This window comes from Lissotriton helveticus, chromosome 7 (assembly GCF_964261635.1).
Source record: "Lissotriton helveticus chromosome 7, aLisHel1.1, whole genome shotgun sequence".
NCBI lineage: Eukaryota > Metazoa > Chordata > Amphibia > Caudata > Salamandridae > Lissotriton > Lissotriton helveticus.
This window is the reverse complement of record NC_136068.1, coordinates 1,570,141,122-1,570,155,535: the sequence shown is the minus strand read 5'-3', so window position 1 is coordinate 1,570,155,535 and position 14,414 is coordinate 1,570,141,122. Positions and strand designations below refer to the sequence as shown.

Here is a 14,414-nt window from a genome sequence, read left to right as displayed (position 1 = left end):
ATCCGCCGGTAAACCCTGATTTTTTATTTGGTCCTGATGTGGGCACCATCCTTTCGTTGCTCCAATAACAGAGGAGCTACAAGAGGCCAAGCGTCCCAGCAGACTCAATACAATAAAGGGAACACAGAAGCCACCTATAACAAAACAAGCAGGGGTGGATACCGTGGCAACAACAGTAAAGGCAGAGGACGAGGCAATAACAACACCAGATCCTCTGCCAATACTAAACAGTGACGCCTTGTCGCTGCCCCCGGACCATATAACACCGGTCGGGGGCAGGTTTCAACAGTTCCTGCCAGTCTGGGAAAGCATTACCACAGACAGGTGGGTGAGACAACATATTCAGTACGGCTATTGTCTAGAGCTAACCTCCACTCCTCCCAACATACCCCCAAGACACCGTCCTATGGCCACAGAGCACATAGACTTATTGCAGCAAGAAGTTATCAGCATGCTGCAAAAAGGGGCCATAGAACTCGTCCCTATACAGGACCAGGGTACAGGGGTATACTCTCTGTACTTCTTAATCCCCAAAAAGGACGGGTCTCTCAGGCCAATACTAGACCTCAGGCCCCTAAACCAATACATCTTGTCAGAACACTTTCACATGCTCACTTTACAGCAAGTTCTACCGTTACTCAGTCAGGGAGACTTCCTCGCAACACTAGACCTGAAGGATGCGTATTTCCACATACCAATACATCCAGCACACAGGAAGTATCTCAGGTTTACCATCCAAAATCAACACTACCAGTTCAAACTACTGCCTTTCGTGGTGACTACAGCCCCCAGGGTGTTTACCAAGTGCCTAGCGACAGTGGCTGCACACTTACAGAGAAACCATATTCACGTCTACCCCTATCTGGACGACTGGCTCATCCAAGCAAAGTCAGCCCAGCAATGTGCCAGTCACGTGTTCCGCACTATTCACCTCCTACACAGCCTCGGATTCTCATTAAACTACCCAAAGTCTCATCTTCAGCCCGCCCACGTACAACTGTACCTGGGAGCAACAATAGACACTCTGGCGGCAAAGGCGCAGCCAAACTCAGCAATAGTCAACAGCATTATGTTACTCATTCAGAAATTCAGACCCCAACACTCGCTCACAGCAAGGGTGTTTATGCAGTTAATAGGCATGATGGCCTCCTGCATCTTCATAGACTCTCACGGAAGACTACACATGCGTCTGCTTCAGGAGTGCTTAGCACGTCAGTGGAACCAGGCTCTGTGACAATTGAAAAACCTAGTGTTGGTGGCCGGTCGTGCATACAGCTTTCTGCATTGGTGGAACCCACAAAAGCTTTGCAAGGGACAACCGTTCCAAGAACCTGTACCACAAATAGTGCTAACGACGGACGCATCTCTCCTAGGATGGGAAGCTCATGTCCTCCATTACACAGTGCAAGGACTATGGACAACACAGCAAAAAAAAGGATGCACATCAACCTGCTGGAACTGATGGCAATCTTTATGGCACTGAAGGTTTTCAAGGTACACTTGTGCAACAAGGTCGTGTTAATCCGGACGGACAACATGACTGCCATGTACTACATACAGAAGCAGGGGGGACACACTCTCCATAGTTGTCCCATCTAGCGCAAAGCATGTGGAAGTGGGCCATTCAGAGAAACATCTTCCTCATGGCGGAACACCTCCCAGGCAGGGATAACCACATGGCGGACCTGCTCAGCAGACACAGCCACCAGATGCACAAGTGGGAGATACATCCCTCAGTGCTGCAACCATACTTCCACAGGTGGGGTCACCCAGAAATAGACCTGTTCGCCACAAGGGAAAACGCAAAATGCCAAAGCTTCGCCGCCAGGTTTCCACATCCGCAGTCTCAGGGCAATGCGATATGGATGACCTGGTCAGGCAAGTTTGCGTACGCTTTTCCCCCAGCCCCGCTCATACCACTAGTGGCACGCAAACTGCGACAACACTCAATTACACTAATCCTAGTTGCTCCAACATGGGCGCGGCAACCATGGTACACCACGTTCCTAGAACTTTCCGTGGTTCCTCATCAAAGGCTGCGGTTAACACCCAGTCTTTTAACGCAGAGCCATGGCGACATTCAGCACCCAGATCCGCAACAGTTGAACCTTGCGATCTGGCTCCTGAGGTCATAATTCGGTTACCTAAACTTGCCTCCCGACTGTATGAATATTATCAAGGAGGCAAGGAGACCTACTACTAGAGCATGCTATGCGGCGAAGTGGAAACGATTGGTCATCTATTGTAACAATAATGACATAAATCCGCTAGATGCATCTACTCAAAACATCATATGTTACCTCTTACATTTACACAGATGCAATCTGGCTTACAGTTCCATACGTATACATTTAGCTGCGGTGGCAGCTTATCTTCAGAACAGGCAGCACCTTTCACTCTTAAGAGTACCTGCTATTAAAGCTTTCCTGGAGGGACTCAAACGCATCATTCCTCCAAGACACCCACCTTCACACGTCTGGAACCTCAACGTGGTTCTAACCAGACTAATGGGACCACCTTTTGAACCTCTCCACTCCTGTGAGATACAATTCCTAACGTGGAAAGTGGCTTTTCTAGTGGCGATTAAATCACTCAAAAGAGTTGGTGAGCTGCAAGCCCTAACTATTCAGAAGCCATTCATACAAATTCACGCAAATAGGGTAGTGCTGCGAACTAACCCTAAATTTATGCCAAAGGTGGTGTCCCAGTTTCACATCAATCAAGCTATAGAACTGCCAGTATTCTTCCCTAATCCAGATTCCGTGGCAGAAAGAGCTCTACATACCCTAGACGTTAAAACAGCTCTCCTGTTCTATATACACAGAACTAAACTTTTCAGGAAGACTAAGCAACTATTTGTTGCCTTTTCACCACAGCACAAAGGCAACCCCATTTCAAAATCAGGTATAGCCAGATGGATTGTTAAGTGCATACAAATCTGTTATCAAAAAGCTAAACGCACATTAACAGTTCCCCCAAGAGCGCATTCAACACGCAAGTTAGGGGCATCCATGGCTTTCCTGGGAAACATTCCTCTAGAAGACATATGTAAGGCAGCCACATGGACTACCATACATACCTTTACCAAACACTACTGCGTAGATGTACACTCCAAACAGCAAGCAGCTGTAGGGCAGGCTGTACTCAAAACTCTTTTTTCAGACTGCTGCAGCTGGCACGGGCAACCGCCGCTAGGAGGAAACTGCTATACATTCTATGCACAAGATGTGAATTCAGCAGCCCACATGCCTCGAACGGAATATGCTACTTACCAGTATGCATCTGTTCTTAGCATGTAGGGCTGCTGACATTCACATCGCCCTCCCTCCTCCTCGGTGCCTGTCGCAGCTGTAGCACTCAGACTTAATCTCTAGCATGGACATCACTTATTGTATCATACTCCATCCCTGCCACAATGGCGAAAAACAATCTGAGGATGGAGAGGATGCCCATGCGCACTGTAGTCCGGGGGAGGAGCCACCTATCTCGTGATACTTCGAAGACTCTTCCAGGACAACAATGTGCAATCATCCGGACCCAACACTAGGCGGCGATCTATGCACAGGATGTGAATGTCAGCAGCCCTACATGCCAAGAACAGATGTATACTGGTAAGTAGCATACTCCTTACAAGAGTTTGAGCTATTGGCATTGTAAATGACAATGCCTTTTATTTATGTGTTAATTATCAAAACAGATAAATAAAAGGCATTGTCATTTACAATGCCAATAGCTTAAACTCTCGCAAATGCGAGAACTATTGCATTGCAAATGCTTGTTTGAAAGGGATTCGCGACTGTTCAGGGACAGGGGAAGTGATCTCCAGAACAATATCTGGGAGGAAATGGCTGGCACCTCTGTAGCTTATTTTCATCCTAAAAAACAGATCTCCATTTGTATATATCACTCTTGTTTACCCACACATTCATGTAAACACCTTGGATGAAAATCAATGTTTCTTATCAGGGATGGTGAATGTCCTAGGAGAGTATGAAGTGTGTTTACCCTCCCAATACCTGGCTGTGCCATTTGCAAACCTGTTTATGATAGAAACTCCTACCTGAGTACCATTTAGCCTAAAGAAAAGGGGATGCAGGGAAGTTATTCTTAATTATCCTGGTTGGCACAGACATGACCATAAAACAAATGGAGCAGAATGTAACTTGTGTATTTAAGTATTTTGTCCCCTCAGGTTTTCTATTTCCCACAGTATATAGAGTAGCCGTATACAGTAGACACAATCTTTGGACATCATGTGTGCACTGATAATATGCTTTCTTTTATTCCTGTGCAGTACAACAAACACCTATTTGTGCACATCAGCCAGTCCAACTCCACATACAGTGATCCCCTCCTGGAGGCCGTCGATGTTCACCAGATCTACGACAAGTTCCCCGAAAAAAAGGGGGGGTTGAAGGAGCTCTACGAAAAGGGCCCACCCAATGCCTTCTTTCTTGTCAAGTTTTGGGTAAGTGTTTTGCTCCACCAGGAGACAGTTTTTTTTCCTGTCAAGCTGTATAATTGCGTATTTTTTCTTACTTGCACACGCTGCACTTTTTGCATTTTATTTTCTTCTTTTCTTCATTCTTTGTACTTATTTCTTTCCTTCCTTTTTTCTTCCTTTATTCTTCATTATCCCCCAAATTCTTTCCTTTTTTCTTTACCTTTTTTTCTCCCTTCTTTTCCATTTTCTATCATTCTTCTATTGTTTTTTTCTTGATTTGTTTTGTTACCATCCCACTTTTCATCCCCCACTCTCTCATTTTTTTGTTATGCTCCTTCTTCCTCTCCTCAAGTTCAGTGTTTTTAGTGTGTCTGCATAATATTCGAGCCTCCATTATCCTTGCTTATTTTCTTATTTTTTGTCTCACCTTATTTATGTACTATGGCAGGCTGACCTCAACACCACCGTGCAGGATGAGCCGGGCATGTTCTACGGAGTGAGCAGCCAGTATGAGAGCCCAGAGAACATGACCATTACCTGCTCCTCAAAAGTCTGCTCTTTCGGAAAGCAAGTTGTGGAAAAGGTTGAGGTGAGCATGAGATGGTAGTGAAGGGTTTGGGCAGTGGACTGTTTGTAGTAGTGAAGCTGGGATGTATTAAGTCACAATGGGTGACATCTGTATGTTGTTACCTTTATACAAGTACTTTAGAGAGTATATGGGAGTGAAAAATTCCAACTTAATCAGGCCAATTCCCGATGGCAGGACTTCCCCATGGGACCATTCAGATCCTAAGACTGATGACTCCAAGGTCAATGTGGATGCCACTCAGAGCTATAGGATGGCAAGTTCATATTTCTTTTCTAGGGGTTCTCTGCATCATCAGTCACAAGTGCTCTATCAGATGCTTATCAATAGGTCATCCCTTATTCACTATTGGTTTATGAATCCATTCATTCATTAGAAAAGGTTATTTATCAGTGACGCTACTTTTCCATGTTGGGTATCTACTAGTTGGGAAAAGATCTTGCCTCCAAAGAATACACTAACTGGGCCTTAGGGATAGAAATTGCCATAAGCTTTTTGCTGTCATAGTATTTCAGTCAAAATACAGGCTCATGCTCTTTCTGGTACTCATACTGTGCTGTCAATAGGAGTGTGTTAAATATGTTGGTCTTTATTGTTGCAAGCAAATAACTGTCCTTTTTAGGTCTCGCCTAGCGACGCAGCGCATTCGCTGCTCGCCTTGGCGGATCTATTGTCAGTTTCTTGGCTGAAGGGAGACAGGAGATGTGCACGTGCCCAGAGGACAGGCAATGTGCAGTGTACGCCTCTCGCACGCATAGGGCTTGTGTCGTTTCAGCACAGCACGCACCTCCCCCCATCAGCTCCAGAACATCTTGGAAGCTCCCGGGGACTCTGCACGGCGTCAGCAGTCTCGGAGTCAGATCGACGTTCTTTGATTGTGGGCAAGTTGTTGTAATATGAAGCTCGAAAAAACGTTTCCCCTGCGCCTCACAGTGCCAATTTTTTTCTGATACATAAAAGGTCAGACTTTTCCTTTGCTCCCACACTTCGTTCACAGAGTCGTAGCAGTTCCTTTAAATTTCCAAGTGTGCCACATTGACAGTTGCTCCTAGACTACGCATGAGTCATGAATGTTCGCCGGCATATAATTTTATCACGATCTGTCAGCAACAAATTGGACTCAGATTCTTTTACACGTTCTCTACTCAGATTCGCGCATTTTCAGTAACTTTTTTTCCATGATTACCTTGTGCTGTGCCTCCGCTGCAACACACAATATCGAACTGCGCCAATGTGACAGTGGTCTTTATCCCAAAAATGTACTTTTAGAGATGGGATGTCCTGCGCTCGCCTCAACTAATCGCTTTCACAAGTTTGCTTTTTTCCGCTTTTAAAAAACAATCCTCCGCTACACTTAAACATGGTGTCTCTTTCACTTTACAGTATATCACGATAGTTACTCTTCCTTTCAGCTACGCTCCACATTCATTTTCTGTTGCGCTTGACTTTTTCACCCCAAATCCACAGACTGTCTTTCACAATCCTCACGGGGGTGTCAAGTGCTCCTCTCCACCTTCCTTCATGGGTTTGTTTTCCTGACTGCTTTCACAGGATCTTGAAGTTCACGCTGCGACTTTGTCATTGAGCCGGCAAGTCGTCGCCAAAATTATGTTGTAATATGAAGCTCTGGGACTAATTTATTTATTTATTTATTTATTTATTGAATTTGTACAGCGCAACAGCTACCCGTAGGTTTCCCGGCGCTTGGGATCGCTAAAAAAAACTGAGGGGCAAAAAACAAAGAAAGAAGTGAAAAGTTATTGATTGAACAACCATGTTTTAACTTCCTTCCGGAATTTGAGAAAATATTGCTCAGTGCGCAGATGATATGGAAGCGAGTTCCAGATCGAAGGAGCCAGACAAGAAAAGGAATGTCCGCCCATTCTCACTCGTCTAACCCTGGGAACTTCGAAAAGATGCTGATTGGATGACCGGAGCGTGCGAGATGGGCGGTATTGATGGACCAAAGCCTTTAAGTACTGAGGTGCATTGCCCGACTTAATCTTGTGCATATAGCACAAAGCTTTGAACTTTGCACGATTATCAATCCGAAGCCAGTGAAGATCACATAGCAAGGCTGAGATTGGGGTTCTGTATGGGAGTTTGCTAAGTAAACGGGCAGCCGAATTTTGTACAACCTGTAGCTTATGTAATACTTCCTTACTTGCCCCCAGAAATAATACATTACCATAGTCCAGCCTAGATGATATAAGGGCATGAACTACAGTTTTCTGGGTAGGCGAAGGAAGCATCCATAGGATTTTTCGTAGCCACTTAAGAATCACAAAACAAGTGGAAGCTACTTTAACAGCTTGTTGCTTCATCGTCAGCTGATCGTCAACAATGACGCCCAGATTACGGGCCGATTGCACGGGAATAGGAGGTGATCCCATCTTAGTGGGCCAATGTTGAGGGCCCCAGAGGGATTTGTTATTGCCGAAAAGAAGTAATTCGGTTATACCCCCGTTTAGCTTAAGTTTGTTAGCATACATCCAATCGACAATGCTAGTCAGTCCAACACAGAGTCCCGAAGTATCATGCTTGGTTTTGGCCGAAAGTGAAAAAATAATCTGGGTGCCATCGGCGTAAGAATACACCGTGAGCCCAGCTTGCTCCGCAATTCTAGCCAATGGACTTACATAAATATTGAAAAGTAAAGGGCTGAGTATGGAGCCCTGAGGGACTCCATACCGAGAGGCATGAATTTTGGAGCTAGAGGTGGCCGAGAAAACCTGAAAAGTTCTCTGCCGTAAAAAGCTAGCTAGCCACTCAAGTGCCAATCCAGTAACGCCATAAGATAGGAGGGTGTTGAGAAGGATGGAGTGAGAAACAGTGTCAAATGCGGCACTTAAATCAAGAAGAATAAGTGCCACCGTTTCACCTCTATCTACTAGTAAGCGGATGTTTTCCGTAACACCCAGCAGAGTGGATTCCGTGGAGAACCCTGCCCTGAAACCCGATTGTGAGGAGTGAAGGACATCATGAGACTCCACGAAACTAGTCAGCTGGGTGTTAATATGCTTCTCCAAAATGTTTGAAAATAAAGGGAGAAGAGAAATCGGACGAAAATTGGATGGCTCCTCAGGGTTCAGATTAGCTTTCTTTAATAAAGGCACAATCATGGCATGTTTCCATGCTCACGGGACCGTGGCTTCAGCTAAAGAAATGTTCAGTAACTCTCAAATGAGATTAAGTGAGGGCTGATTCAGAGCTTAAAAAACTGACGGAGGCAACGGATCCTTCGGAGATCCAGATTTAATGCCCCTTAAGATGTCGCAGAAAGTGGTAGCATCAAGTGGAGCCCATTTATCTAAAACCATTGTATTAGTAGTTAATGTAGGAGACTGCGAGGAAGGGTCCTTACGAGAGCCGTTGGTAGAGGAGTTTGTAGAAGATTTTTCAATCTGGTTATCAAACTCAGCATAAATATTGGCAATTTTATTAGTGAAGAACTCAGCCAGCTCTTCACATTGTTTGGAGTGAAGATGGGGGGGCTTAGGCTGACAAGCAGCTCCAGAAAGTTCTTTAACCACCTTAAAGAGTGCCTTGGGGCTGTTTTGAGCTTCCAGGATAGTCGAATTTACGTGCCCTGTTCGCGCTTCACTACAATGTCTATCGTAATTACTAGGGGCGGATTTATAAAGCAATTTAATTTTGGGATCATAGTATTTGCGCCATTGCCTTTCCAGATTTTTACATCTAGTTTTTTCCAAATTTAGAGTCTCAGAAAACCAAGGAGCCGGTGGGAGACAATGAGTGCGCTTTTTCTTAACCGAGGGGAGACAAGCATCTACAGAAGAGCTAAGCCAGTGGTGAATGGCCGCAGCTTCCTTTAGTGTGGTAATAGTAGATACTGGTCTCGTATTGTCAAGGCAGAGATTTAACTTATTAGCGTCCACATTTTTCGAATTTTTGCTATTTTTAGACACCAGTAACCGAAGAATTGGCTAAGGAATGCCCAGATTTGATTTGAAATTCAACCAAGTAGTGATCCGACCAGAGAACGGGAACCACAGGTTTTCATGATATCATACTTAGATTAGAAAGAATTGGGTCTAGCAGATTGCCTGCTATGTGAGTAGGACCAGAGTTATGCAGGATGATGTTAAGTGCTGCTAAATCCGAGATGAAATTCCCTGTTGTAGCTAAGGAGGTGTCATTCAGATGAATATTAAGATCACCTACGATCAGGAAATTAGGAGCCTGAAGCAGCAACTAGGCGATATGGTCGGAAAAGGATGCAGCCCACAAACTTACTGGTCCTGGAGGGCGATAAACGAGAGTCCCTGAGAGAGTAAAATTAGGAGAGAGCAGGTATTTAAAGAGGCCCGCCTCACAATCAGGGAGTGCAAGATCATCCCATTTACAGGTATACATATATAAAATAATAGCTATCCCTCCTCCTTCTTTGCCAATACGGTTTCTACCCAGAAGCGAATAATTAAGGGGGAGAGCCGTAGCAATATCCGGACCGGAGCTATCACTTAGCCATGTCTCCGTAAGAAAGATGGCATCTGGCTGTGATCCTTCCAGTAGGTCAAAAATGTCTCTTTTATGTTTTTGGAGCGACCTACAGTTAAGACTAAAAAATTTGAAGACTGGATCATTAAGGCGAGATTGTACAGACCCTCCTGTGCTAATTTTAACTTTCCGTCTGGGGGATAGGGATGGAAAGCCGCAGTCATGACAGTAAAAAGGACTCTGATCACAGTTTATAAGAACCTCATTAGAACAATCACTGTATCGGAAAGAAAGAAGAGCCTCAAGAGAATAACAAAGAATACCTTGTTCCAAATGACCAGGGGTTCTGGTCCCAGGCCCCAGCCCCCAGCCAGCCTCGGACGGGCGCAGACGGGCTTGCCTCTGGCGCGCCTCCGGCACGCCACCGGCGCGCCAGCTGCGCGCGTCCGCTGCACTTCCGCGTTAGGAAAGTCATAAGTACTCTATGGCCTGTATGGCCCGGAGCACTAGCCCGCCGACCTGCCCTCACTCAAAATGGCGCCCGTCCAAACTGCGATCCATACGAGGCAGTAGCCTTGTCCCCAGTCAGTCCTAGATCGACCAACACGAGACCAGCAGGGTGAGTAAGTGTAAAAATAAAATAGAACACACAGCTATTTTCAAATCTTGATATATGTGTTTTATACTGGTACTAATGAAATTAAACCCTTGCCCAGGCAGTGTTAACAACTGCCAAAATGACAACATTATTGAGTAATGCTATCATAAAATGCGATGAATTATGCCAAATAATTTGCTTTTTCCTGCCACATAATGTAGTCAGCTGTGCTAAATAATTTGATCCTCACCTGCCGCATAATTCCAGAGACACTGCCTATATAAAACAACTTCAAATTCCACCTACAAATTACTTCAGAGAATACAAACACGCTTGAACGTCTGGAATTATTTTGTTTGCTGCTATAAACTTCCACAAATATTAATCTTTTGTAGTATCAGTCAGTTATCTTATTTATATGGTGACTAAAACAAAATGAGCATTTGTAATGCAATAGGTCTCGCGTTTACGCAAGTTTAAGCTATTGGCATTATAAATGACAATGCCTTTTATTTATGTTTTAAAAACCAAAACATAAATAAAATGCATTGTCTTTTACAATGCCAATAGCTCAAACTTGCATACATGCGAGACCTATTGCATTGCAAATGCTTGTTCCGTGTCTGGATGTAGAAATCCTTCTCATTTGCATGGAGTGCATACACTGTAAGCCAGCGCTGTGCGTGCAGAGCATTAAGAAACGTGTCATACTAGCTGAAAAGTTGCACAAACTTGTTTTCCATATGGACAATGCATAGCATGAGCTTTGGCTCAGCCCCCTTCTCATTTTTGGATGTCATTATGGCCTTTCTTAAATTCCTGTTCCTTATTCAATGACTTTCCTCTATTTTTGTTTGTGTTGCCCGTGTTGCATTTTTCTTAACTGTGTTTCTACCTGGATGACTTGTATTCCTCCACTGCTGACATCTGGGTAAAAATGTTTTAATTTGTTGTTTTAGAATTCCATGACCGTGCATTCCTTTATCCCATATCCGTTCGTTAACCCTCACATCTCCACCCCTGCATTCTCTCTTCCTCCTTCTTCCCCATTTCCAGTTGTCTGTTGCTCCCCAGCCTCTCCTCTTCATTATCCCTGCTTTAATTGTTAATTATTCGTTTTTATAAAATTGTTGTATTGCTTCCCAGAGCCTGTCAGCTGTACATTGCTAATGGGTTGCTCACCACTTTTTTAGAGCTCCTGCATACTTTTTTTAATGTACTGTTTGAAGATGGTCATCGGCTATCTTATATTGGTAAATTAAACTTTTAAAAATATGCTGAAATGCCTACAATTGCATCTTATGCATGTATCTGTAGCCATCTTGGGATGCTTTTTTTCTCACAAAGTAAAGGAAAAAGAATTCCTAGATGGCTGCCCATGTGTGTGCATGCCCACACATACAATGTGACTCTCCAGTGCCCATTTAGCCATTATTTTAGGTCTCGCCTACGCAGCGCGCATGCGCTACATAGGAGAGAGACCTAATGCCATCGGCACAGATTTGGGAGCAAAAACGTGCACGCGTTACATTGCTTGCAATGGCAACGTGTGCAAGTCTGGCGATTTCCTTGCGGGAGCGCACGGCGCCATATGGTGGCGCCTTATGGTCAAACGCTCTCGCAAGAAAATCGTGCAGGCCCCCTTCCCCTGCTGCCACGCGAGGTGCACCCTTTTTTCTTCTCTGCTCTTTCCCTCGCCCTGCTCTTCCGCCTTGCTCTTCTCTCTTTGATGCTGGTGTCAGATCTCCTTTGCTCCTCCGTCCTGCCTCGCTTTCCCATGTTGAACACTCTTCCTTGTTCCCTTCTGAATCCCTTTATATTCGTCCTATGTCCGGCTATGCTACACATCTCGGCCAGAAACTGTAAGCCTGCCTGTTACTAGTGCAGTAGTCCTCTCTCGAACCTCTGCTGTCTCACTGTGTCAAGATCCAGCTGCTTGTGTGCAGTACTGCCCAAGCAGAGGGAGACTCCAGTGGGCAGTGTGGGTAGAAGCCCTCACCCGGTCCTCGCCGCACTCCTCAGCTGTCTGCGAGCGTGCAGGGCAGTGAAAGCAGTCTTGCCCTCTCGCCAGTCCCGTGGGAGCTGCAGAAAGTAAGGATGGCTGTCCCAGTCTCCAGAGCGTATCCTCTCTTCGGCACAGTGCCTATCCTGCAGAAGGGGCCCCACTCTGTGTTTCAAAATAGCAGCGACGCTGGATGGCACTTCTCCCCAAGTGCTGTAAGTCGCGGACCCCTCGCTGGATGAGCCGTAGCAGGAATACACCACTCTCTCTCTATGCGACCCAAAGCTTTCAGATCCGCGCTGTCGGGGGATACCAGCCACGCTCACGAGGCGCTGGCTGAGAACTTCCTCCTTTTAATGCCCACACCTTCCTCATCAGATTTTTTAGGGCAAAGCGAAACGCTTCAACTGCAATGATTTAACAAGCATTGGCACCGAGAAAGATGAGCGTGATCCGTTGCTGTCTTTCCACCGCCAGCCAACTATAATGAAAACCTGGATACAATTTACGTTCAGGCCAAACACGTTTAGTTTTATTAATGTAACTGAGTTAGTTTATCTGATGCAAAGCTAATCAAACATAACTCGTCGCCAGCAGCTCTCTCCTGGCTCAGCTGTCAAGTAACTGTAACAAAGTACGTTTGTGCGCCTACTGATTCATTTCCATTCCGAGGCACTGCTTCATGAATTCATTCACCTCGGATAACGGGGCTAAATGTCAAGCAGAGCACCACAGGGGCCCACAGACCTGCTCCAGTCCTAAGCATGTATAATGCTTTGACATTGGTTCCAAGGTGCGTTCTGGTTTCAAAATGTTGTTCTTCAGACACTATATAAACCCATGTGAGAGGTTTTGTTTGCATTCTTGTTTGTGCTCATGAACTGCAATAGGGCCGTGTTTTGTGTGTGTTGGCAATTTGAAACATTTAAGCACCATGTTCGTTATGTATGCATTTATTTGTTACTGTTTGCATGGTGTTTTATTCATGTTTGAATTTCAGTTTTTTGTTTTTGTTTTGGATAAGGGTGTGCGCGCCCCACGCTTATGTAAATTTAAAAAATCACATTCCTGGCTTCATGAATTTTCTATGAAAGTACACACACATGTGCCCCACACCAGGTTATCTTGGTTGTAAGCTTTCAGTGAAAGACTCGTTTAGACCTGACAGTGCACTAAATTTGCATTGGTGTTTGTTTCAAGCTGACGTATCCAACTTAAACAAGCATTGGCATAGCCTATAAGTCTCGCTTTTGGGACCTCATAAGTATTTAGTTAAGCAGCACAATATCCAACAACATCAACCGTTGCATGACGAAACACTTATAAGGTCCCAAAGGAGAGACCTATTGGCTATGCCAATGCTTGTTTTCATTGTAGCTAGCTACTTTTTTGCATGTCTCTCATAAGGAAAATATTAATGAAGTCGCCAGATTTTGAAAGTTGTTGTTGGGACACAGTAAAGTAGAAGCTTGTTTGACGAGGCTGAACTGAGGATTGATGCAAAGAAAAATTACTATTTAGCAAGCCAGTTCATTTTAGGGGACGACATGCCCAGCCAATATTTACTTTTCTGTTTAATGTGGATAGCTCCTTTGACATCCGTTCTGTAGTTCAAGCCTCAATTGGATTAAAGCAAGAGAGGCCTGTTAGTCACCATACATTGTGGAGGGAATTTAACAGACGCTGTAGCCATGTGGAACAGGAAGAGGACAAGTGTTTTTAAGCCTCTGTTATCTTCTCCCTCACCGCCACGCTATTTTCTTTATTATTTCAGACCGAGTATGCACGGTTTGAAAATGGACGCTTTCTGTACCGCATTCATCGCTCACCCATGTGTGAATATCTCATCAACTTCGTTCACAAGCTGAAACAGCTGCCCGAGAAGTACATGATGAACAGCGTATTGGAAAACTTCACCATCCTCCAGGTGAGAAGGGCCAGGAAGGTACTGCTGGGAGAGATGAGTAGAGGGTCAATGGGTTTAAAAGGAGGGTATGAAAGTGGATGATGGAAGGAGAAGACAAATTAGATCTTGATAATAGGAATAGAAAAGAGTAGTAATTGAAGGGAGCAAGACAGTGTATGGGGAAAATAGAGGAGAAAGGTATAAAAAGAGGTAAGAGAAGTTCGAAAGGAAGAGGAGAGTAGAATGGCATAGGAGAAAAGCATAGGCATAGTTGAAATGATGGGAACAAGTGAAAGGAGAGGGTGGTAGAGGATTCGGGTATTGACTATCAACTGATAAGACAAGTAGGAGAGGGGATAAAATGTGTACGGTAGGGAAGAGGGGGAGAGGTATGGAAGGGATAAATCAGAAGGGAAT

General features: G+C 44.8%; 1 protein-coding gene across 6 annotated transcripts in view; it reads left to right on the top strand.

Annotated features, from left to right (window-relative positions):
• TEAD2 (TEA domain transcription factor 2) overlaps positions 1-14,414 on the top strand; it is a 474,234-nt gene that overhangs the window by 457,285 nt on the left and 2,535 nt on the right. For all 6 annotated transcript variants that reach the window (XM_078655077.1, XM_078655080.1, XM_078655076.1 and 3 more), the window contains 3 exons: positions 4,295-4,468; positions 4,893-5,033; positions 13,866-14,018. In XM_078655077.1, coding sequence (XP_078511203.1) covers positions 4,295-4,468; positions 4,893-5,033; positions 13,866-14,018 — 468 coding nt within the window. The remainder of the gene's footprint in view (positions 1-4,294; positions 4,469-4,892; positions 5,034-13,865; positions 14,019-14,414) is intronic.